The sequence below is a fragment of the Haliaeetus albicilla genome, chromosome Z (genome assembly GCF_947461875.1).
Source record: "Haliaeetus albicilla chromosome Z, bHalAlb1.1, whole genome shotgun sequence".
In the NCBI taxonomy this organism is placed as follows: domain Eukaryota; kingdom Metazoa; phylum Chordata; class Aves; order Accipitriformes; family Accipitridae; genus Haliaeetus; species Haliaeetus albicilla.
The window spans coordinates 68,528,901-68,554,577 of NC_091516.1; the positions used below are offsets into that span (position 1 = coordinate 68,528,901).

The 25,677-nt window shown below is 36.9% G+C and overlaps 1 protein-coding gene across 2 annotated transcripts in view; it reads left to right on the forward strand.

The window, feature by feature from the left end:
- Positions 1–25,677, forward strand: part of ADGRV1 (adhesion G protein-coupled receptor V1) — a 296,376-nt gene that overhangs the window by 116,234 nt on the left and 154,465 nt on the right. For both annotated transcript variants that reach the window (XM_069777566.1, XM_069777567.1), the window contains 11 exons: positions 93–228; positions 1,865–2,712; positions 4,675–4,792; positions 5,676–5,847; positions 8,013–8,255; positions 10,666–11,073; positions 12,081–12,265; positions 13,448–13,697; positions 13,874–14,013; positions 15,662–15,822; positions 18,322–18,422. In XM_069777566.1, the coding sequence (XP_069633667.1) occupies positions 93–228; positions 1,865–2,712; positions 4,675–4,792; positions 5,676–5,847; positions 8,013–8,255; positions 10,666–11,073; positions 12,081–12,265; positions 13,448–13,697; positions 13,874–14,013; positions 15,662–15,822; positions 18,322–18,422 (2,762 nt within the window). The remainder of the gene's footprint in view (positions 1–92; positions 229–1,864; positions 2,713–4,674; positions 4,793–5,675; positions 5,848–8,012; positions 8,256–10,665; positions 11,074–12,080; positions 12,266–13,447; positions 13,698–13,873; positions 14,014–15,661; positions 15,823–18,321; positions 18,423–25,677) is intronic.

Below are 25,677 nucleotides of genomic sequence, written 5' to 3' on the forward strand. Positions count from 1 at the left end.
ATTAAAGTCCCTATCTCAGCACATTCTCAGGTAAAAAGAGGATTCCTATGTAGTGGTCTTGACTCGTGCTCTCTCTCACTCTTTTCCCTCAGGTACTGTTGTGTTTTCCTCTGGTGAGCAAAGTAAAGTAATTTCATTTCAGGCTACTCCAAGCCTAAATAAACCTGAGTCATTTGCCATCACTTTAACAGCAGTGCACACCAATGTGTCTGGTGGGGCTCGCCTGAGGTAAGGATATTACTTGTAATTTTGAGTCACACACATGCTGCAAAAATTATGACCTGTGTACAGGCATATACCTTATACAAATCCCTGTTAAATTATAGGTAGCTGGCAAGTTGTAGTGCCTTCTTTGATAAATTTGTATGTCTTGTCTCAGGTGGAAACAAGTGTCAGTACTGCAGATCTGACCTGATCAGAACTGAGGCTTTTCTCCAATTCCAGTGTGTTTCATATCACTAGGATCCAAGGTGCCTAGAATGTGTCTGGAACGATGGAGACAGTTAAGAAAATGAAGAACCAAGATCAACAGTTGTAGCCAGGAAGCTGAAGAATGAAAGCAACTCTTAACAGGTTTCATTAGTGCCTCTAAAAATCCACATTTAGAAGATCTTGGACAACAAACATTATTTAAAATTAATAAAATGAAACAAGAAATGCTCTGAAATACTTAATTTATACAACCCCCCCTTTTTATTCTTAAAAACAAACCCATTACATTTAATGTAGTTTTCCATCTCAGCTAAGTTGTTATTCTTCATTAGTTGTTATCTTTTCATTCTTTCTTACTCATTGATACCTAAAAGTGGTATAAAAAGAATGGACATAGAATAACACTGTGTATGAAGAAAGGTATTGGCTTCACCATATTACAGTTACACTGGCAAATCTGAAGGAAGTAAGGAATGAACTGGATGACTAAACTCCTGAGGCTGACCCCTTCTCCTAGGCTTGGCTGTCCTGTGGACTGGTGTCCTCACAGCACCTGTTGACCCTGTGAGTCAAACACCTTGAGTATACAAGAATGACCTTTCCTAGAAAACTTAAGACTACATTCCACAGGAGGTAAAGCTGACAATTATTTTGAAGGGGTTTTGTCTCCCTTAGTGGTGGAAAGGGTCTAGTTTGTTAACCAAAATCACTCACCATAATTGTAGTGCCATTTGGTAGCCTCTAGCACTAAATGGGTCAGTTCTAGAGGTAAGTGTAAGACCCAAAGTTTAGCAGAGAGTCTGAGTCTCTATGCTTATTTTCTAATAAGAAGGGGATATATTTAATATGAAAAAAGTAGAGCTTAAATGGATATTGATAATAGGGCTAATTACTATGAGTAATGTTGCAGGGGGGACAGGTAGTATTTCAAAGCCCCATGGTAAGTTTTAAAATAACTTCCTTCTCTAGCTTCCTGGCTAAAACTGTAGATCTGCTAGCATCTGTCTATTCCACAGTTTTCCCTTGGTACAGGAAGTTTGTTCAATAGTTAAAACTGGTATTATTCAGAGTGGCTGTATTGTGATGTATCTCCCTGCACTGTGTCCACAATAGAAAGACTTCATATTGCCCTTTGCCTCTTTTTTTTCTCAGGAAGACCTTATTTATCCTTTACTCTGTATCCTGTGCTGACTCAGGATGCATTAAGCCTGTGGAGGGCTGTTTGATCCAATCATTGGAAAAACATTTGTCGGGGAACATCTTTACATCTTGCTTTGTATGGTTGCTATTTCTTCCCTCTACTGTTACACATTTTTTAAATCCAATTTCTTACAGCCATCATTGATTGCTCACTGGAAATTAATCTGCTTGAGTGTTTTACTTTTCGTACTTCATATTTCCTCTCTCAACTTTGGTATGTTTTCTGTTTCAGATCAGGATTTACAATAGCTGAAATTGAGCCAATGGGGATCTTCCAGTTTGCTCTCAACTCAAGATCTGTTTCAGTTGAAGAAGATGTTCAGGCAGTCACACTACATGTCCAAAGATTGTTTGGTTTTCAAACTAATCTCACTAAATTAACATATCAGACCACTCCAGGAAGTGCCAAACCACTAGAGGACTTTATACCCATCTACAATGGAGAGCTTATGTTTTTACATTTTCAGACAAGTGCTGTGATAGAAATATCAATAATTGATGACACTGTGTCTGAAATGCAGGAATTGTTTTTTGTAAATTTGACTGCTGTGGAAATTCTGGATGTTCAACCTGTGAATCCTGCCTGGAGTCCACGTTTGAATCCAGCTTTCAGTGTTGCAACAGTTAATATCCTGGCTAATGATATTCTTCATGGAATACTAAGTTTGGGGCCGAAGTCTATTTATGTTGAAGAAGATGCAAACAACAGTACCCCCAATACAGTGATACTTCATATCAGAAGGACGAAGGGTTTTACTGGTGATGTTGAAGTAACTGTTAAAACCTTTGGGGGAATGAGTGCACAGAGTGGAGTAGATTCACACCCCTTTGGAAATGTTTATCAAAAATCGAACTTCACATGGGCAGTGGAAGGAGAAGATTTTGAGGAACAGTCAATCTCTCTGACTTTGCTGGATGGAGAAAGAGAAAACAAGGTGTCCATAAAAATTTTTGATGATGATGAGCCCGAAGGACAGGAACTGTTTTATGTTTTCCTCTCAGATCCTGAATGTGGAGCTCAGATTGTGGAAGGAAAGGATGAATATGGATTTGGTGCTTTTGCAACAGTAATTATTGCAGGTAGTATTTTTTTCCCTTAGAAAATTCGTAAATACATCTGAATTCAACAGTAGTAAATAACTGTATGTTCTCATAGCAATTTTCATGTAAAGACTGGATTTCTATTTGATAATAAGCAGGGTATTCAATTCCCAAATCTTGAGTTTTCCAGATCAGAGGAAGCATCTAATGCAGCAAACCCACCCTGCATCCTTTAGCAACATAGTTCAAAATACATTTATGGATACTGCCTATCTCTGTCCCCTTCATGAAGGGAAAATGCTAAGCTTGAGCATTTTTCTTGCAGATGTAGTAGCATTGCAGGCTTTTTTGTTTTTCTTTGTCATTTTGTCACTTTTACATTGTATGGGGTTTGTACAAAGTACAAAAAACAGTTTCTGTTTTCATTCTTTGATACTATGCAGTTGCTATCTGCAGTGTCGTCATCCTCTTCTTCTGGGGATGGAGGATAGGAATAGGTTTACATGGACATCAGGGAAGAATTTTTCTCTCAGTCACTGCATTTAGCTTTTAGATATCTATCATCAGACTTATCAATTGAATATAAACCGATTTAACCACAAGATAGATTAAGTTTTAGAATCAAGTTGGGAGTTGAAACAGTTTAGGCTAATCAAGAAAATTATATGTAAGGTCAACATATACTAGAAGTTTTGTGTATTTAGATAGTCTTAAAAAACCAAGGTGGATATTGAGAACCAGGATTAAACTGTGCTGTCGGATGAGTTTATGCAGCAACCAAAATTACTTATGCAAGAGCAGACCATAGAAAATATGTTCGCTTTATATGCATTGTCTCTAGAATTCACCATGCAAGTAATCAGTTGCCCGTATATGCAACTGGAAAAGTATGTGCATAGACACAGATTGGAATTTGAACTTGTATTGAATCCCACAGATTGTATTAACATGCTCTAGAGTTGCACCCTGAGTACAATGAGTACATAAAGTAAGGTCAGGAGACAACTTACGTTAAGGAGAAGAGTCAAAGCATGTATCTGCATTTAACTGTACAGATAGACACCACAGGGTAAATATTTGTGCATGTGCATAAGCAAACACGCTGTTTGTGTTAATCTTCAGTATATATATTGACATTTAATAAGCACTGGGTGGGAAGTGGATTGCCTTTTCAACTGCAGAGTAAAGCCATCACTACTTGTAAGGAGAAATCCTTTAGAAGCAAGATTTAATGGGACCCTGTGAAGACATTAGTTTCCCCTCATTAACCCTGTTTTTTTTTCCCCCACTGCTCTTTTGCTGAAGTTATTTACATTCCCATGAGAACAATGCAGCATTTTGCAGCTCCCTAGTTCCACACACTGAATTAAAGATGCAGGAGAAAAGCTGATGTAACGATTTGGGAAAATGAATGTGTTCAACAACATTATGGGTGGGATGAATAAGAAAGCTAAAGTCATGTCCTTGGAAGCCCATCTTTATCCCATAACATGTCAATGCTGTCCATCTAGGGGCATGCTGATGCCCATTTCTGTTTGGAAAGAATATGTTTTAAGGGTTATGGTAAACATAAAATAATAATAGCTGAAGTGATATCTCATAAGGGCATTATAAGCAAGGCATTTGGCATGGTTCTAGACTACTGTAACACCTAGTCTCTTGAAGTCAAGGGACACAGAATTCAGCCAGTTTGCTGAATGCTGCTGAAAATACAAGCTTATGTGCAGGACTCTCATAAGGAATTTACTTTCAAAATTACTTTTTCTAATAGTTAAAATAAAATTTAGAAATGCCAACATATGAAGTTGTAGATAAGTATGGAATGTAAGTTAAGAATAGAAACATTAAAATAAATTTTCTTGAGGTGTCCCCAAGTGGTACTTTGCAGCATGCTTTTGATACCTGATTTTAATTTTTTTAGCAGTTATTCATATTAAAATTATAATGTAGTCTCAGCTTAACTTTCTTGCTAATTACTTTCATGGACTGTTTCCTGTATAGGAAGTGATCTCCAAAATGGCATTTTGGGATTCATTCCAGAAGTACAAAGCGGTCTTGTACTTGATGAAGACTCAGAAAACAGAGAGGTGCTGCTGATTGTCACAAGGCAACCGAACAGGTGCAGGCAACAGCTGATTCAAGTGCTATTCCCACACTCTATAGTATGCTGTGTTGAATCACAGAAGCTGCTGTTAATGGAAGACATTATCATAGAGTTTTATAATAAATCTTTGCCTTTCAGCTCCTTTAATAACTTTCCAGAATTTGGCAAATGGGCTTTTTAGCTGAGAATGTGATTAGGTCTGTCACTACACTGTTATAAAGCAGAAATGGAAAAAACAAATATTTTCCAACTTATACCGTAAGGCAGCAAGTGTGAAAGTTTTGCTTAAGGTAAAGTATTTGCACTGTTAAAGGTGTAACTCAAATCCTCATCTCCCTCTGTAATATAAGTAGGTATGAATACTAAAATGAGCAGTGAAGAAGTTACCTAAGTGTCAGTACTATATTTATGTCTTCACTCACACAGATACTATGTTTTTTCTAATTAACACATACATATGTTGCACATTTATGTGTACTTTAAACAAATATACTCAGGTACACTAAGTTCCTTAAACTTATAGGAAAGACAAATTCTGCTTTGCTTTCCAAACAAATGGTTACTATAGTATTAAGAAAAGTACTTGGGCACATCCCTGTTTTCCAAGGACCACTGTCCCTTATTCAGCTAACCTCATGTTTTCTGAAACAAAAATTGAGAAGAATCGGGGTGTCTGTAATTGCTTTATTTTCTTCCCATGTTACTTTTTGGTAATCTTAAACAGATTTTAAAGGATGGAATTTAAATAAAAAGAGAGAATTTTTCATCCCAAAGCAGTTTGTTCTCTAGTGTAAGTTTTGAATAGTAACATAAAACATATGTTACCTTTATAGTTTATGTTTCCTAAAGCAATAGTGCTCTCCTTCACTGTGTGTATACTCCTTTGATTTGCTTATAGGGCTTTTGAAGATGTGAAGATCTTTTGGCGTGTGACCTTTAATAAAACAGCTGTTGTCCTTCTGAAAGATGGCATGAACTTGGAGAACGAACTTGTATCTGTGCTGGGAACTACTACCTGCATGGCAGGTGAAACATTGTGCAACATCTCCATTGAAATAAAACCTGATAATGTAAGTAATTATCGCTCATTTATGTACAGCACTATGATGTTGAATTGCAGTTTATCAAGATGAAAAAAACCTTCTGATCCAGAGGAACTGATGTGCAGTTTGAAGATGGTAACTTGACCTCTGCCCAGCTCCTCTGCAAACACATGTTTATTTACAGGCTTGTACTACCTCCATTGTGACTGATAGAATTTTGGAAAGGAGATGAGTATTTAGTTTGAAGAGTAAATTGCAGATCTCAAATTTTTATAGAACAATAAAAAAAAAAGAGTGGAGTTATTTCAATGAGATGTATATTTGCATACTGGACTTTTGTCCTTCACACAGTAAATTTTTCATCTATCAAAGCACTTTTCAGGGTGGCTTATGGAAAGCCTATCCTGTAAGTAATAAAATGTCATTCAACAAAAAACTTTTATTGCAACTTTTGCATGCCTAAATCTAGCACAATGATCTGTGAAAACTCTACTCAACCATAAAGCTGCGTAAGAATTTCTGAGTGTCTTAAAATCTGTCACTGTGCACATCCATCTTGTGAGCAGTGAAGTTCAATTTAGCAGCCATCATCCACTAAAGCCATTTAGCATTTGTCAGTTGAGTATGCCTAAGCCTAAGAGCCTTGAGAGGCCCAGCTGGCACTCAAAAATGCAGACGTCATTGAATTAACACAAAGCACAGCATTCAGTCATTTTTATTGAAAAGAGAAGGAAAAAAATATTTCTGTGTGAACACCTAGTGTTTAGAGTAGTCCCTTAAGAAAGGAAGGATTAATGTTTGCCATTCTTTCGGAATGGAGAGTTTGAAACTTGACAAGAAAGTACCCTAACAGCCAGGCTAGTGGCAACGCTGAGGTCTGGGGAATGGAAAATGACAAGATAAGAAGGTTTCCATGTTTTTTCTGACTACATTCTAGAAAATAATGCAAACTGGACGATGTGGGAATAGTGATTTCCCGCTAGGGAACAGGGTACATCCTCTTGGTTCAGTAAGAGGACCATTTTCCTTCTTCATCTTCAGATGTTATTTTTACATTACAGAGCCAATGAATAAAATATATACATGAGTGGGGCACAGGCTGCCTTGCTGAGTAAACTGGAATTTTGAACCTGTTTAGTCCAAAGGAGTGATATCATTATTTAATGACAGCAGTGCAGCAGCTGCAGAGACATGCAGTTGTGCCACATGAAGCACAAGCCTGTGCCACTCTAACAGGTGCTAATGGAAGGCTAAATTTCCCTCTGGCATTCCAGTAAATTTGTGCCTGTCATCAATTAGTCAAGATCATTCCATTTAAAGAATTACTTAACAACAACTCAATTAAAAATATATGCTGTTTAACCCTCCAAATATTTCCTAATTCTTCTTCCAGTTCTTCTTCCATAAGATAGCTTATAAATTAGTAACAAATACATTATGAAATGATGGAGTAATAAATACATTCAATAAATATTTTACATTTTTTAGGGCATATGGTATGACATATTCTAGCTTTTGAAAGTTTTTACTTAGTCAGCTGTACTGACTTCATTAGCTAGGAGCTAAATCCTGCTTTCCTAGAATTAAAGTAGGATTTAAAAAAATCTGGAGCTGAAACAAAAAGCTATATTTACTAAAAAAAAAAAAGGTCTTCAATGATCATCATTTTTTGGTAATGCTATTGTCTTGTAAAGAACTACTTTTTTTTCCCAAGTTTGCTGCTTCACGACTCCATGTAATAGATACAAATAACATATTTCCAATGATTTCTGGAATCTTAGCAATCAGATTTCTACTTCTAAACATGTTATGTTTGTATTGTAGGTACAAAATCAAAGATGAGGCAGAATGTCATACTGTAATTTAATACTGCTACCTTATTTTCAATAAGCAAGCATTAAGAATGTAGAATTGACTAGGCTAATTCTTTGATATATGAACACTAAAATTCAATAGTCTGTATTTCCAGAATAACAGATTTCTCTATATCTTAAGCCTCACAGAGTGGTGCCTGTTACAATATTATGTTTAGGTTATACTTCATTGTACTTACTGCACATTTCAGGAAGCATGTTCGTGGTAAGTGTTAGTACAAGTAATCCATTGTGCATACAAAATAATATATATATTTTTTAAAGCTGAAAGTAATTAGTAGGTCTTATAATGATATGAAAATCATTTCTTGTTTACAGATACCTGAATTTGAAACATATTTTTTTGTTGAGCTGTATGCTGTAAGCACAGGAGCTGCATTGAACAGCAGTGCCAGATTTGCTTTTATAACAGTCCTTGAAAGTGATGCTCCTCGTGGTTTAGTATATTTTGCTGTGGGATCTCGTTTTGCTGTGGCTTATAAGAAGACAACTTTAATCAGTCTACAAGTGCTTAGAGATTCTAGTACATCCGTAACCACAATGGTCAGCTACAGCATGCAGGTAAGACTTGTATTATTATTTTTATTATTTAACTTAATTTTAGTATTATTTTTGTCATTAAATCATTGTTCATTCTCTAAAGTGACTGTAACTAGCATTTCTTCAGGAAATGGTCAAACATTTGCTGGGCCTATATGGTCTGGCTTCTTTGGTTTTCCCTTAGTAAAAAGACCTTGTTCTTGTTGCATTGTCAAGAGTGATTTTGTTCATAGTACCTTCCAGTAACCTCAAAGACCACGGTCAGTCAGGCATTAAATACATTTCTTTCTTTGTTCTAATGTTCTTATGAGACTCCAGTTTTTGAGGCTTCTTTCTCTGAAGTTTTTATCATGATGAGTATGACTACAAGATTCAGATATCAACACGCTTGCTGTGTTAGATCACACATTTATTGTTACACAGAGCACACTTAGGAAAAGAGAGAGAGAACTTTCATCACATTTTATTCCATGTTCTTGAAGTACTAAAGTTGAAAATTGTTCTTCTGAATGAAAACCTCATGTTCTATAGTCAGTTTTATCATCCCCATTCATTTTTGTTACGTTTACAGCTGTAACACCAGGCTCTTCTAGCTGTTGAGCCTTTTATCTCTAAATGAGTACCTCATTATTATTGACAGATGATGAAGATTCTTCTTTGGCAGAAGTAACACAGCTGCAAAAACTTATTTCCTTCCACTTCCTTATAGTTGTGAATCCAACATCAGGCCACAGGCTGCAAGAGGGATTCCTCCAAGCTTGCAATTGCATTGGAATAGTGCTTAGCCTGATCTACTTTGAATATGTGGGATTTTATGCCTAAAAGCTTTATTTTGGGGGAGGTTTATTGTAACAAGGCATTGTACTCACCTTTTATAACAAAAGGGTTTGCATTCTATTGTTATATTACATGCATATCTATTTTAACTGCTTAGGTTTACATGGTGTTTCCATGCATTTATTATACAGTAGCTGGGAATTGTTTTAGTTACATTGCGTGGTAACAAATTTTCATGTTCTTTCCAGCCAGGAGTTCATTATAATTTAGCTGTTAAATGGAGAAGAAACTGCTATTGCCTGATGTATATTTAAGCTAAAATATAGGGGGCAATTCCTTATCTGTTTGTATTTTTTACATAACAGCCCTTCTTTGGACATTTTTGGGTTTTGAGGGTGCATGGGCAAGTACCAAAGTTTTGGTACTATTGATACTTGTGAAATAAGAAGTCACGGCAGAAAGGAAGTGTGAGACACTAACTGGAAACAGATGTTTATCTCATTCCTACAAAGGTTTCTTAAACATTGTTCTTGTCACTAATGCTTTTATTGCCACTTATTTCCCTGTCTCCTAATTCTCAGCTGGAAGGGATAAACAAAAGGAAACTTCTCACTGGAATATACACAGATGATGCGATTGTGGTATAGAGCAATTTTGAACAGATACGCACTGCAATGATTTACCAAGTTGTCCAGTGAACTCAAAAAATGTCTGATTTATTCCATAAGTAAACTGATAAAAGCTAAATGTTTTCAAAAGGGGTCTAGTATTTCACAAATAAAAATCCTTGCTTTTTACAGTAGGAGACCTGTACTTAAGAGTCAGTATAAATCTGTACTTATTAAATGGATAGATACTATTGAAAAATCACACATTTGAATAATAGCCCAGAATGTTAGTTTCCACTTAAGGGAAGTTTATTATATTACCAGATACAATATCAAGGTTATGGCAACTGACATAAAGAGCAAGAATGTGAAGAATGAAATAGTATCTGCAAACCTCATGGAAGGTAAAAATAGTGCTGCTTCACAGGGAAATAAGGCCATATAGCATTCCTAGAGAAGTTCATCTGTCTGCCTTGCATGTGTGTTCTATAGTGTTTGCTTTGCCTTTGGACCTAAATGGATTGCTCTTCTTTTAAGTATTTATACTGGGACTGAAAATATCATGAACTGCTACTAGTTTGGGGACAGATTTCCAAAACCTTTGCTTTGCTTTTGTTTAGTTTTTATGTATCTGTAATGCTTGTCTATACCCCGAACTGAGGAACTTTGTGCTGCAGACATAAACCTACATCAATCCCTCTGGAATTCACCTTACAGATGTGCTAACATTTCTATAATATCTATTCATCCAGAAAAGCTTTGTGATTTTTTGTTCTGGAAAAGAAAAAGAGGGGTCCTGTTTACTGTTGACAATATGTATAAATCTTCCCCTAGGTTGTCACTGACTACAAGTGACAGATTGCTATTTCAGGGAGATATTTCTTTTAATGTAATAGTTGTATCATTCTTAACTGCATTTTGAAAGAGGACTTCTTTTTTACACATTTAAATTTTACCCATTTAAAATATGTGTGTTCTACAGCAGCTGGTTGTGAACAATTGTATCTATCATAATGTTACCTAAAACTCTTTTGGTTTGTTTTAAGGAGCTACAAAAACCTGAACCTATTGGTCGGACCTTCATATCTCCAGCTGTGGCAGGACAAGATTTTGCCAGATCTGAAGGTTTATTGACTTTTGAACCTGGACAGAGAAATATATTTCTGGAGGTGACCCTGACTCCAAAGACAGGATCTTTAAACCCATTTCCTAAACGTTTCCAGGTTGTACTTTCTAACCCCACAGGCGGTGCCAGAGTAGGTGACGTGTATGGTATTGCTAACGTCACCATTGTCTCAGATTTGGACTCCTTGCCAGTTTGGGGGCTGATTGATCAACTGCATCAGCCTCTTGATGACACCATTTTACGCAGAGTCCTCCAGAATCTGAATGTCAAAGTGGCTACAGAAACTACAGAAGAGCAGCTTACTGCTGTGATGCATATCATAGATAAGGTAAACCTTTCCTGCTCTTTCTTGAATGACCAAAGACTTTTATAATAAGAGTATAATAACATGTAGGCCTGTGATAAGATCAAGGTTAGCATCCACAGCAGTGACTCAGGGGCACAGGTTGCAAAGGTAAAAATAGAAGTTGTGAAGTCCCACAATCAAGGAAGAACTTCATCTGCCACTGGTTAGGATGGTGGCAGGAAATCAAAAATCAAATAGGTTGAAAAGAGCAACCAGTATTAATTTTGCGTATGTACCTATAGCTCAAGTTTTTCTGCTGTGCAAAATTTTCCTTTTGGTGCCCATACTTTCATAGAGCTTATTATGGTTTCTTGCTTCTGAGGCCACATCTTTACTGGTTTTAGCCCTGGCATAAGACAGTGAGGCTCAAGGTTTGCTCATATCTTCACAGCTGACTGCAGTCAACACACAAGCAAATCCTACCAGGGCCAGCTGGAGTCTGCTGTGCTCTTAACCAGGCATGCAGCTTGCCTTTTTTCCTGCAGTAGCTTTGGGAGTCGGGTTGGCAGGGTAGCTGAGCACTTCAGCATTGCACTAAGTTCTGTGAAAACTCTGGGACTAGTTTTACAGCTTTCTGGCTCTTCTGGACTTGTGGAGTAATGCACAGGAGCTGGAAAATGTTTAAATTCCTAGACACAAAGCAGTATAACAATATTGATGAACAACAGTTCATTTGTGATTGTTGCCATTTTGACACAGAAAACAGAAAATAATATAAAAAATTCTCAGGGCTCAATAATCTTTGATTTCTGAAAGAATGAAAAATGCCACATGGTTTCTTTAATAATCAAATCCCTATTAGTAAGCATATCTTTATGTAGTTTTGACACAGACTGCATGTCACACCTTGGCAGCAGTGATCAGAAGGTGGAAAAAATATTCTGAACTTTCAGAGTGAACACTGGGATAAAAATGGAGGTATTGCTAAACCATTCAACATGAGGAAATGTTATAAGCATAAAACGTTTGATTTCTTCTCCTCTCATTAGGTTACAGATGTAGGTGAAAAACAGTTACTCACTGATAAAAGTAGAAGTCTTTTCTATGAAATACTCTGTGCTCTGGCTAGCCCGAAACGCGAGGACACACGAGGATATAGCCTGCTTGCTGAGGTGACTGAGAAGTTTGCTTTTTCCCTGTTAACTGGCATAATGTGTGGATCACCAGGAGAAAGGTTAGTAAACTTGAATTCATAGTATGTTTTGGAAATACATGACAACTTACCAATATAGTCAAAATTTAAATGACATTTTTAGAAAAGGGACTTGTCTATCATCTAATATGTTACCTAAGTGAAAATGTGTTGCACTCTCACAATCTTGCAAAGCACTACCTTGGCACTGTGAGCTGGTGTCACAAATAACTGGTACACTGATAGGGAGTAGCTGTGGCAATACAAGTCAGGAGATCTGGGATGTATGAATTTACCTTTAGCTCAAATATTGCCTGGAAAAGTATTCATTTATCTTACTGAGAAAATATTATGTAAATGTATGATGGAGAGCTATGTTCTAACACTTAGATGAGAGTAAGTAACCCAAAATTTCTACTGGCATTTTGTAATTTCTGTGTGCTTGGTTTTGCTCACTTGAACATTATTTTAAAATTGCTAGTTTTGTCTGCCAGTGCACAATACCCTGTGGTCAGGCTAATGGACAGGGGAAATAGGTGACTGCAGAAATAGATGACACTCTTTCGTGAGATAGGTGGTTTTAAATAGTGGGTTTCTCCCACTGTGAATCTATTAAACAACTGGTAGTTGAATTTAGGAAAAAAAACACAAAGCAAACCAACTTTTTTTCACTCAGAAAATCAGCATAGTTTAGATTTCTATCTCATCTTCTTTTGGAGATGTAACTTTTCTTGCCATTTCCTAAGTTGTAGGGATTATGAGGCCCATCTCAGCCAAATGACAGTAAATGGCATAAATCTAAAAAATATCCTGAACAGAGTCAGAACTTGAAAGTTCAAATTCTTTATTCCAAGTTTTTTTGCATCATCTGTTGGGAAAAAGAGGTAAAGCAAAGTCATCCATTTTAATGCCTCTCCTTCTTGTAGACTCATCCTCTACATGAAGTTATAAAGATGAGTATTATGATAACCTACTTTACTACGGTGGGATTTTGGTTGCAGGTCATGGTGAGCAAAACCCAGAAGGGAGATGGAGAAACTGAAATGCATAATTCAGCCCCTCTTTTTTTCACAGAAACTGAAACTGTCTGTCAATTAAATGTCATAAAGCCTAAAAATGATGGAGGAATAAAGTATTAATTACAAATACATTTTAGAGTCGTTCTGTGAAGAATAGTGAAACTTAGTTCCACTTACCAGCCCTATGGGTTTTCCATTTCAACAGAGGGAAAAATATCCTTGACAGCTGCCCCTACATTGCAATAATGGCTCACAACTGGTTTCCTCAGCAAATCAACGGACACAGATTTGATGGAAAAGATGGGGATTCTATTCAAGTACCTGAACATTTACTAGACATGTCTGTTGTGTTATCACCTCCTCAAGAAGAGAACTGTGAATCTGTACAGTTTACAGAATACAGCAGTCAGCAGTGGTTCCTTACTGGAGATAAAGAACTTGCCCTGAAGAACAAGGTTTGAAGATAATGCAATTTATTTTTTCAATAAAGTATTTTAATTTAGATATTGCTCAAAACATCTTAAATGTATTTAAAATAATGTGAACATTTTTGTGTGTATCTGATTAAAATGAGCACTGACTGCTGAATTTTAATATTAAATTTGTATTTACGTTGTACGTGTTGTTTCAGGTTTTCTCTATGAGTTTGAAGGGTCGGAGTTCACACTCTTTGAAAGATAACAATGAAGTCATTTATCGGATTTATGCTACAGGAAGTCGGATTGTTCCACACAAGTCTCTATGTCTCCTCTGGAATCAAGTTGCTGAAAGGTTATTTTATTAATCTGTTTAGTTTTCCAGTTTCTACCATGAACCTGTGAATCTGCCTGAGATGTGATAACTCCAATTAGATCATTTGCAAGTATAAAATTGATCCATTTCCTATCTGTCTTTTTTCCTTAATTTTTCTGTCCTTTGTATTATTTTCCATATAATAAAATGCATAGTTATTCTAGCTGAGACATTTCTCAGACTTCCACTTTTGGCTTTTTTCACCGAAATAGCATTTAGATTATGTAATGATGTGTTAGGCAATGCTGACAAGCCATAAATCCCAGAATTGCATCCCTTCATTAATATTAATAACTTTGTACTCTGTACAGTTGTTATCAGACAACACTTTAAGTCCATTCTTACAAAAGTAAAGAATTAAACCTGCATCTCTGGTATTGCTTCAAGTCACTGGCTCAGAATTTTCCTAATTTGCTAATATCCACTCTTTTCTTTGGGTCTGTAAAAGACACTGTGTAAGTGAACCAAAAGAAAACTGTTAAGGGGCAGACTAGGGATTTTTCTAGACCAGTGTCCTGTCTGCAGTGGTGGCTGAAAGTAAATGCCCAGGGAAGACTAAGATCAGGACAAGCATAAATAGTGTTTCCCCTAATAGTATTCTCTCCAGTGACATTATGAGCTGAATGTGATTTTCGGTATTTTATACCCCACATGATTTGTCTACCACAAAGTTGTCTATTCTTTCCTTGCACTACCCAGAATTTTAGCATATCTTTTGACAATGAACTCTATAGGATAATTACTTCTTAACATAAAAGCCATCTCCTGTTGTTTTTTTTTATAATATTGCTGCTACTAGCTTAAGTCGGTGTCTCCTGGTTTTTAGAAGAAATGGTAAACTGCTGATCATTTTTCATTCTTGTTGCTACTCATACCATTGCAAACCATGGAATAAAGTTTTGTGTATATGCTCTTCAATGCCCCATTATTCGATTAACCTGTGTCTTTCCTGTTCACACAGTATAAATGAATTTGGAGAGAATTATGTTCTGTATACTGCTGAGATTAGTTAGTTTAGATATTATTTCATTAGACTGACTGGATTATATCCATCTGTCACTGATATAAACTATTTCTCTTCAGAAAGGAGTTGCAACAGAATTTACCTGTATGCTCTCTTTTAATCTAGACACTATATCACTGAGCAGACGTGATTTCCACTAGAAATGGCTTAGGATGTCACCTGTAGTATCCTTTTTCAAATTCAGTTCAGCAATGCTGAAAGAAAATGAAACATTAATTTTAGTTTCAAAACAACAAATAGAAGTATAAAATGAAGTGTTCTCTATAATGGGGTAAGGTATTGTGCAAGTTAAGTAACAAACTATTTGAAAAACCAGGCAGACCTGTAAATCCTGCAGAAGTTTTAAAAACATGGCCATAAAAATTCCCTAGTGGAAAACAATGTTCATTGTCATATATTTACAAATTTTTTAAATCATAAAAGTAAAAAAAAGCTATATTTTAATTTCATGTAAATGTGCTGTTCTGAGAATGGCACCTGTAAGATTACACAAAACACCTCTGCGATCATTTAGAAAACTTGTTATTTCAATAATTTTCAAGCCTGCTTACCATGTAAATTACACAAGTCCATTTCCAACTTTGTGAATCTTTTGTTCTGCAGCTGGCTGTCTGATAGCGGCTTCTGCAAAGTGGTTGATGACACGTCAGACTATGTGGAATGCTCTTGTTCTCATATGTCCATTTATGCAGTTTATGCCCAAACAGATAACTTGTCTTCATACAATGAGGCTTTTTTCTCTTCTGGATTCATCTGCATTTCAGGTCAGTTGATTTAGGACAGTTTTATTCATTAATAACAACTGATGACCAGTAAGACTGACTGATTTTTAGTGATTTTAGTAACTGATGACAATTTTTTTATTTGGAGGGGTGTTGGAGGAGTGTTAACTAACTTCATGGTATTAAAGTTGACATCTGGTCCGGTATTTGTACACTGACAAATTTTGCCACTGAAAAAAAAAGTCCAGCAAAGAAATATGTTTCCTTTGAGTGTTTTATTGAACCATACAAAAGAGAAATACGTCATTCATTTGGGGGAAGAAACTTAAAAATCCTGAATTCACCTGTGTCTCTAGCAGCAGTACAGTTGTCCTCTTTGTCAAACCTTTCAGATACTTTTCTACCTGGCCTGAAAGCTCTTTGATGATTTTAGTTGCCAGTTTATACTCAGGAGTGGTAACTTGGAGGGAGATATATTCCATATCACACATGTAGAGCTCCATTACAGTCTGCTGCCTAACTGGTACCTAACATCTTCGGAGCAGCCTGAGAGTTTAACCTATGAGGATCATGACTCACTTCGTTGACAGCTACGATAGCATTTGCAGAAGTCCCAAAATGTCAGACAGGAAGTAGGAGATCTAAGTTTTAAACTCTGCTTGGCTTCTGAAGGAAATGAAAATTACATCTTTCACGTGGGAATCAGTTTCACTATTATGTTGCAGCCAATCCCAGATGAAAGTAAATTTTTCTTCCTGTTTTGATAGGCAGTGTGCAAGCAGGAACCATAGAGTAACAGGGTCACTGAGAAGACACACTAAAGGGATTCTTAGTTTGACCTTAAGGCACTTAAATGGGGTTCTCGGTCTGCTCCTTGTGAGGTTTATGACTTCTATACTAGGTCATCACTGTATAAGTAACAAAAACAATGCAAGCAGCTAAATCCCCTATTTATCCCCTCTCAGCAAGCTGCCCTAACAGACTAAAGCTAGGCTCCTTAATTGTTTTGAAACTCTAGCCATAAAAAAGAAGACAAAGGAAGAGAAGAAAACCCTCTAGTTTTCACCTACTTCATACAAATTGATGGTTTTATTTAACAATAATGAAAGACATTTTTAGCAGATAAAAATAAGCAGGTTTTAAAATATGGTTCAGCTTCTAATTTAGATTGTGTTAGTGAAAGTTAAAAAAAAAAGACAAACTATAATAAACAAATGTAATTACTAGTTTACAGAAAAAAAAAGTAAACTGATGAGGCGAATATGCCATAGAATGCAAAATGCTATAGAAACTGAAGAAAAAAAAACAATACAAAGTAATCTGTAGAAACTGAAGCCAAGAGAAATATTTTGCTGAATGGGAATCAATGAAGACTTACAGATCCTTGTTCAGCACTAGCTGTTTACTGTAGTCATGTGTCATAAGAATGTATTTTAAAAATTAGAACAGTTTAGTCTGGTTAAGTGTTTGCCTTGAATATAACTGCTATGCCTTTCAGCTTCTTTGGCTGGTTGAAGGTGTTTCCTTACATGATTATATATTTAAATCTAGTGATTAACAAATTGCTTTAGATTAAAGAGCTATAAAATTATTTATTTCTGTAATATCTCCACCTTGGTGTGAAAAATAAATAAAATAGCACAGTAGAGTGAAATAGAATATTATTATTTCTGAGGTTTTCTTATGTAGGTAGTTATATAAATATCACTAGCTAATTTTTGAAATGTTTAGAAATTATTCTTTCTACAATGATTTCTTAATTCCTATCTTACAAATACTTGTAGTTGAGCAACCAGTCTATCTCAAGAGAGAATAAAAGATCTGCCTTAAGTATCCAAATTCCTGCCCTTCTTGGGGTGTGGAAGTGCACAAACAATTATCTCTAGATGAACTTCAGCAGTGTTTTCCTTAGTGGCTCAGCTTTCCCAGGGCCCTTCTTCCAAGAACTACTTACTGGTAGGCAAGGGGCCCTTCCCACTTCTGTTCATGTTCACAATGAATTACTGAAATGAAAAGTGGTGTTATTCTTTCTGAGTACTGCTATAATAGATTTCTACACTGAATGCAGATGAAATGGCAGACTGGCTTTAGAAAGTTATAGCTATCTCCTAAAGCAGTGCTACCCAGCTGGAGGAAATTTTTTATTTATTCATTCCTAAAAGCATTTTTGGATGCAGTAATATGAACACTAAATAGTTGCCTTTGCTTTACATTTAACTATTATGACAATCACCCACATCATGCAGAAATAAAAAAAAAAAACCACAAAACTTTGCAAAAATGACTTGTTTACAATATGCAGTATTTTATCTCCCAAGCCTTTGTAAAAGTTAAATAGATGTTAGTACTTCAGTAAAAAATTCATGAATGATCCCAGTGTGAACCAAAGTGAACATATTCTCTCTGTAAGGTTTGCGTTGGGTTTTTTTGTTTGTTTTTTTAACGATCTATACCTTGAAGAGATCCAGCATTGTTGTTCTTATCTAGCATCGTATATTAGCCTAAGCTTTAAATTTCCTTTTTCTTTTTCTTTCTGTGTAGGTTTCACTTTGGCTATTATCTCCCACCTTTTCTGCACCAGGTGTGCAATGTTTGCAGCTAAACTTCTCACTCACATGATGGTTGCTTGTTTGGGTACTCAGGTAAGAAAAAAGGCTGAAGTCTCTAAGTGTAAATTAAATACATCTTTACTTTCCTTTTCCTCGCTTCCATGGCCATGTCTGAACAGACCTCCTTTTCTTTTCCACAACATAAACATATTTGGAAAATGTAAAATTTCAACACATGATACTTATAATTAATCCAATGTTCATATCCTGTGTTGGGAATTCAATTGAAATTATACATTTTCTGAAAATATTTAGAGAAAATTTATGGATGGTATAGCCACATGAGAAGATAGTCCTGTATGTGGAATAATAAATGTTTTGATGATGAGGTATATAACTGAGACAAAAGAGTTCCATCATTAACATCATTATTTATTAAATAGATTAATGCCAGTAATCATAAATTCTGTGGGAAAGTTTGAAGTAGTAGATGATGAAAGCTCTTTTGCACTCTAGTATTTGTAGGAAGGTATAGTTATGAAAAATTTAAATAATAAAAGAGAATAAACTGTAGAAAGTCTTCCTAGTTCTTTCATACTGCTTCAAGTAGTAGGTAATAGAACGTCAGCAAAACGAAGGAACATATAAAAGGAGAATATGTCTCTCTGTCCTATAAAATATAGCTTCCTCAGCTTTGGTACATGTGGTAAAATGGAAAGCTATGAACAACCTTAAGTATCTCAAAATTACTTTATGGAAAGATTCCTTATGAAGGAGATTTTATGTAATTTTTAATGCTATAAAGATGATGTCAATAAAAATTTAAATATATGCTGAAGGCAGAAATGCTGAGAGAATTTAAGCATATTAGCAGGCAGGTACTTAGAGGCATGTGTCATATCAGAGAAATACACTGTAGATAATTGAAACAGCCCTGTGTTACCTGTAAAAGCTTAGCAACTGACATATCTCAGACAAGCTTTTGTATACTGCCATGGTTAGTACATAATTTTATTCATGTTAACTCATGATACAGTTCTTTGTTGTACAATGGAGTGCATTGATAATGTTCATTGCACAACTGGACTTAAAATATAAAGGGCAGGAAAGGTCCTCACAGCACTTCTAGTGATCACTGGATACCAGCAGGTCTCTTGCATCTTAGGGTATAGAAGTATTCTGACATCTCAGTTCTTGATTTTTGAGACACATACTTAATGTTTTTTAATAGTTCTGCGTAGTTACACAGAAAGCTAGTTTGTTCCAGGGTCCTGTAATGTGCATGGTTACTGGCATACAAATGTGCAGACTTAATTTGGAACACATAGCTCATAACACAGGTAAGGACTTGCATATGGTAATGTCTCAAGATTATACAAAACAAGATTGCTGAGATCTTTGCAGTGCATTTTACAGTTTAATGATAGATTTTGCAAAAGCTTCTTCTTTTTCTTTGCAGTGAATGTTGAATTGTCTGTGTTCCCAGAATCGTTTGGTATTTGCATATAATGGAACTATCCTTATCCATGTTGCATTCTTTCTGTCTTCAATAATTTTCCATTTCTTTGGCAATATGTTGCATTTCCATTACAGAGAAGCTTGTTTCTTTTTACAGTGAGTTTCTTTTTACAGAATTATTTTCTTTTTTTCTATAAGAACTCCTTACCAGGTCTTTTGGACCCATTAAAACATCTTAATTTACACACAGAATCACACAGAATGATTGAGATAGGAAGAGACCTCCGGAGGTCATCTTGTCCAGCCCCATGCAGGGACACCTATAGCCGGTGGCCCAGGACCATGTCTAGATGGCTTTTGAATATTCCTGAAGATGGAGACTCCACAAGCTCCCTGGGCAACCTGTTCCAGTGCTTGGTCACCCTCACAGTAAAAAAGTGTTTCCTAATGTTCGGAGGGAAGCTCCTATGCTTCAGTTTGTGCCTGTTGCCTCTGGTCCTATCACTGGGCACCACTGAACAGAGCCTGACTCTGTCCTCCTTGCACCCTCCCTACAGGTATTTATATAATTTGATAAACATCCCCCTGAACCTTCTCTTCTCCAGGCTGAACAGTCCCAGTTCTCTCAGCCTCTCCTCATAGGAGAGATGCTCCATCCCTTACTGATCTTGGTGGCCCTTCATTGGACTCTCCCCAGTATGTCCCTATCTCTCTTGTACTGGGGAGCCCAGAACTGGAGCCAGCACTCCAGGTGTGGCCTCACCAGTGCTGAGCAGAGGGGAAGGATCACCTTCCTCGACCTGCTGGGAACACTCTGCTGGATGCAGCCCAGGATACCATTGGCCTTCTTTGCAACAAGGGCACATTGCTGGCTCACCTTCAACTAGGTGTCCATAAGCACTCCCAAGGCCTTTTCTGGCAAGGTGGGTGGCCTCCAGCACATATTGGTGCATTCATTCAAGCAAAGTTAGTTTGCTATTTTGACACTGATTACATAGTTAAAATCATAGAAACGTAGAATCATTTAGGTTGGAAAAGACCTTTAAGATCATCGAGTCCAACTATTAACGTAACACTGCCAAGTCCACCAGCAAGCCATGTCCCTAAGCACCACATTGACATGTCTTTTAAATACCTCCAGGGATGGTGACTCAACATTTCTCTTAAGTCTGTTGCATATGTTTAGACCTATTGAGTAGTTTTGGTTGGAAGCCATCTCTGAAAGCTTTCTGGTTTAAACCCCTGCTCAAAGCAAGCCCAACTTAGGTCAGGTTGTTCAGGACCCTATCCAGTTGAATTCTGAGCACCTTCAGCACCCACCCACCAGCTCTCTGGGCAGCCTGGTCCAGTGTTTGACTACCCATTGTGAAAAGTGTCTCCCAAGATCTAATGTCAATTTAATTTGTTGCAACTTGTATCCATTGTCTCTCATGCTGTCAATATGCATCTGCAAGAAGTGTTTGATTCCCTCACTTCTAGGCATTTCTGTGAGGTAATTTATAACAGTGGTAAGATTTCCTTCTCCCACACTCTTAAGACTGAAGAGCCCCAGGTCTTCTGTGTATTTTGTGGTCTGAGTATCTTGGTGGACCTTGACTGAACTTGCTCCAGTGTGTCGGTCTCCTTCCTGTAGTGGAGATCTCAACTCTACCCAGATGTGGTCACACAAGTGCTGGAACAGAAGGAAGAATCACTTCCCTTTACCTTTTGCTAGTGTAAGTCAAACAGCAATACTAGGCTGCATTGCAACAAGGCATACTGCTGATTCATGGTCAACTTGCCGTCCACCAGAACCCCAGGTCTTCCTCTGCAGGTCTGCTGCCTTGCATTTGGCCCCAGCCTGTGCTGTTACATGGCATTATTCTGTCACCAGCTGTATGGCTTTGCATTTGCCTTTGTTGAGCCTTGTCAGAAGTCAGCCCATTTTTCCAGCCTTGAAAAGGCTGAGTTTCCTTTAAACAACAGCCCTACAGACCACTTGCACCCACATTTTTGGGAGCTCCTCAAACTTCCATTGTGTCCCTCTGTCCCATCATCTATGCCCAGATACTTTAAATAGTATCGGCCACTGTATCCCAACTCCGGAGGAGTGCCACTGGTGACCAGGCTCCAGCTGGACTTCATACTGTTGATCACAACCCTTCGAGCCTCATGGTGCAGGCAATTTTCCACTCACTTTATAATCCCTCTAACCAAGGCATGTCTCAGCATTTTAATGATAATACTGTGAATACCACAGAAACTGTGTCAAAGGCCTTTCTAAAGTTAAGGTAAACAACATTTGCTGCACTTGCCTAAGCCGGTCATCTCCATATGGAAGGAGACTGGGTTAGTCAGGCATGATTTTCCCTTCATAAATCTATGATGGCTGTTCCCAGCCACCCTCCTGTCCTTGCCCTAGGTACAGCTTCCAGCAGGATTTACGCTATAACTGCCCTGGGGACTGCAGTCAGGCTGGTCGGTGTATAGTACAGAGGTCTTTTTAACAGGAATTTAATGATTCATCTCTATGCCTAAAAGTCAATCAGAAAAAATAAATAAATATAAAATTTTTTATAAAAATAAATTGACACCTCATTGGTATAAGCAGCATTGTAAACATGGTATTAAAGGGTTGTTTTGGTAACTATCTGTACCTTAGGTGAAGAGTTGAGGCCTAACTTCATGTTCAAAGTTTTCAAAACCCCCAAATAAGTCATATGTTAGGTAGTATTCCAAATCAGAATTTATTGCACTTTGAGGCATTACTTGTGTGATCCGCCTTGGTTCTCAGTTTTGGTCTCATTACTTCATAAGATATCGTTACCATCCTTAGAGTTACTTAGCTGCAGTAGTAGTTAATGAACTTATTTACTTCTGAAGATACCCTGGTTTACTGATAGAATTTTAATTCCAGGTCTTAACAAGCTGCTAAACTCGTGTTCCTCCATTCTCAGTCCAGTGCTGCAGCTGTTTTGCTGTAAAATGAATGTTACTCTGTCGCAAACATTTGCCAAAGAATGTATAGTCAAATCAGGTACAGCTATAGAAAACATTTCACTTGAACAGCATGTTCAGCTGAAATTCAGTTTTCATGAAGGTGGTCTAAGTCAACTTACTTCCAAGATATGTATGGAGGAACCTAAACAAAGGCATTTTTAAAGCTTGGCCTAGTGGGAACTAAAAAAAAAGTTGCTGCATTTTCTGTTAAATGTGTCTTTATTTAAATGTCATAAATATACCAGTTTTAAATTTTCATATACTGATGTGCAAGCGTATTGTCAATAGTATGCCTAGTCATTCTTACCTGCTGACAATTCCAGGTTTCAAATAGTAACTCTATTGTAATCTCATTGGTTTCTTCTCAACGTTGGGCAGGAACACAGGCATAGGCATGGGCATGGGTATAGGTATGGGTATGGCTGGAGACCAGCTCAGATAGAGACTAATGTCCCAGGGCTGAGCTTAAATAGAGCTGCTGGGCCTTGGAGGAGAAGGTGTAGGTGGAGACTCCAGCTGGGACTGGTCAGGACTGTTAAAGTGTATTAGTGCACTCAATGCCCTGACATAAAGGCAGCTTCTCTCATTTTTATGTTGATCTCTAGTAAGCATTTTAAGCAGGAAGGGAGGTTTTGAATGTCTTTGTTTTTCAATCTTTCTTCTTATAAATAGAAAAAGGTTTGAGAATTAGTAAAACTATATATAAAGAAAAACTATCTGAAAGGCATATACTTCATGGGTGCAAAAAATGAGAATCGTTAATGGACGAAAAGATTGCAGAAGGTAACAGATTAAGATAGAAAGGATTTTCTACTGAGGTATAAGAGCATGAAAATGCCATTATTACCTTTCCTTCTTCACGTACAAAAGTAATACTGAGAAGTCAGATATCTCTGGCTACTGGAATACTGTGCTTGGTTCAGGCTGCTGAAGGACTTGGAAAGTGGCAAGACTAACTTCAGCTTGGGCCCACAGGCTTTTCTGTCTGCTAGCTTTTTTTTTGTTTAAATACACTGCATTTAAACTTTTATAGGAAATACTGATCTATGCAGAATAATTCTTGAGAACAGTTGCATGTGGTGTTTAAATATAGTAATTTAGTTTAATTACAGAGATACTGTTTAGAATGGTTCTAAGTCCTTTTGTTATTCATCCTCAGCCCCTAAAATCCATGGCTTTCCTGATCTCTTTTCCTTTTGCCATGCAATTAGTTAGTCTGCAAGTTTAGGACAAAACTTTTGAAAGAGGATTTTAGCAGGGTGACTGCTTAGCTAGTTAGCCAGCTTGGAGAGGAAGTAAAGACAGCTTGGCAGCAGCTGTTGAAGGAAAGAAAGTGGCTTTAAGGCAGAGTGAAAAGAGGAGGGGTATGTCTGACAAGGGTGAACTGAACTACTGTGCTAGCTGTGCTGAACAGCTGAAGGAAAATCTTTATACGGTTACTTGTGTTGTGATATGTTGGCATATGTTCTGCCTAGAGAGAGCTAGCCTGATTAGGAAGCCTAAGTTTAACAGATAAGTCTAAATAGAAGATGTTTATATAGCTATACCCACCTACAAGTATTTGGACAGTATACGTATGATTAGATATTTACAATACAGTTAGAAGTTTTGTGGTTTTGCTAACCAGTGACTCTATATAAGAGAAGTTATTTAAGATAGTTTTAACTGAGAACTTAATACGTGAAAATCAGCATTTAATAATTCCTAGTTTAAATACAAGGAAAATGTTAATACTTTGCACTTTTATCTAGTAATATTTAGCCAGTAGTAAACAGTGGATTCGTATCTATTAGATCTCAAACCACTCTAGAGAATGAAGGAAGCTGGTGTTTCTGTGTGCTGTTGTATTTTTACCAGAAAAAAACCTAAGAAGCTTTTCAGGTTATCTCCCTTCTTTTATACATACATGAATAATTAGTTGTCCTCTAATAACTGCACTGCATGTTTATTAGGCTTGTATTTTTTGTCGTTGTTGCTAGCAGTGCACTAATTACTATTATCTATAGATGGCAGTCAAACCTTTTCAGCACGTTGCTCAGAGATTTGCTAATCCAAGGCTGTGCCTGCTTTGTGGTTGCTCACAATAATTTGTTACTCTGTCAGTGATGAGGAATGGTGATTCACAATATTCGATCTTCATTTCATTCTTGGTGTGTGTAGAGCTTCCAGCATTAATGGAGCATTTGTAAAGCATTCAAGAATGGATGTTTCACCAAGTGTTTGGTGAAACTCATTGGAAAGACATAAAAAGCTAGATATTTGTTAAACATTTCTTATTCCTTTCCATTCTGATATTTACTCAGAGAATCATGATGTCTCCAACAAACATTATTTCTTGAATCAGTACTTAGTCATAGTACTTTGTTTGTTTGTTTAACCAGCATGTTACAAGTTCATGCAACAATACCTTAAATGTACAAGGGAAAAAATTACTGGGCTGAGATTTTCAGGTTTGGAGTAAATCGAGGTGAAGATTTGTGTATTTGAAAAATTAAAGTATAATGAGAACATACTTCACAGTGTCTCAGCACAGTAATACTAATGTCTCAGTACAGTAATACTAATCAATAATATTCTCCTTTTCAAAAAAATATAAACCTAGATTGCAATCTTAATAGGAACCATTGCTTATGGCTCCCATGCTTTGCCTGGGAATTCCCAGGCAGAAATACATGAATAAGCACTTTGTATGTGGCTTCTGCATGTGTACTCAGCTTGATGCATCTTGTCCACATTAAATTTCAGTGTGCATAGGCCATTTCCACAGCACATGCTGAGTATTGCAAATGACATGGAGATGTGCTAAGTTCTCCATTCAGATTTTTCATGTGTGTGCTGCTGAGCTGCTCTGTATATGTGCAGTAGCTATGTCTCTGGAATATTTGAACATTCCCAATCTGTTTACAGCAAT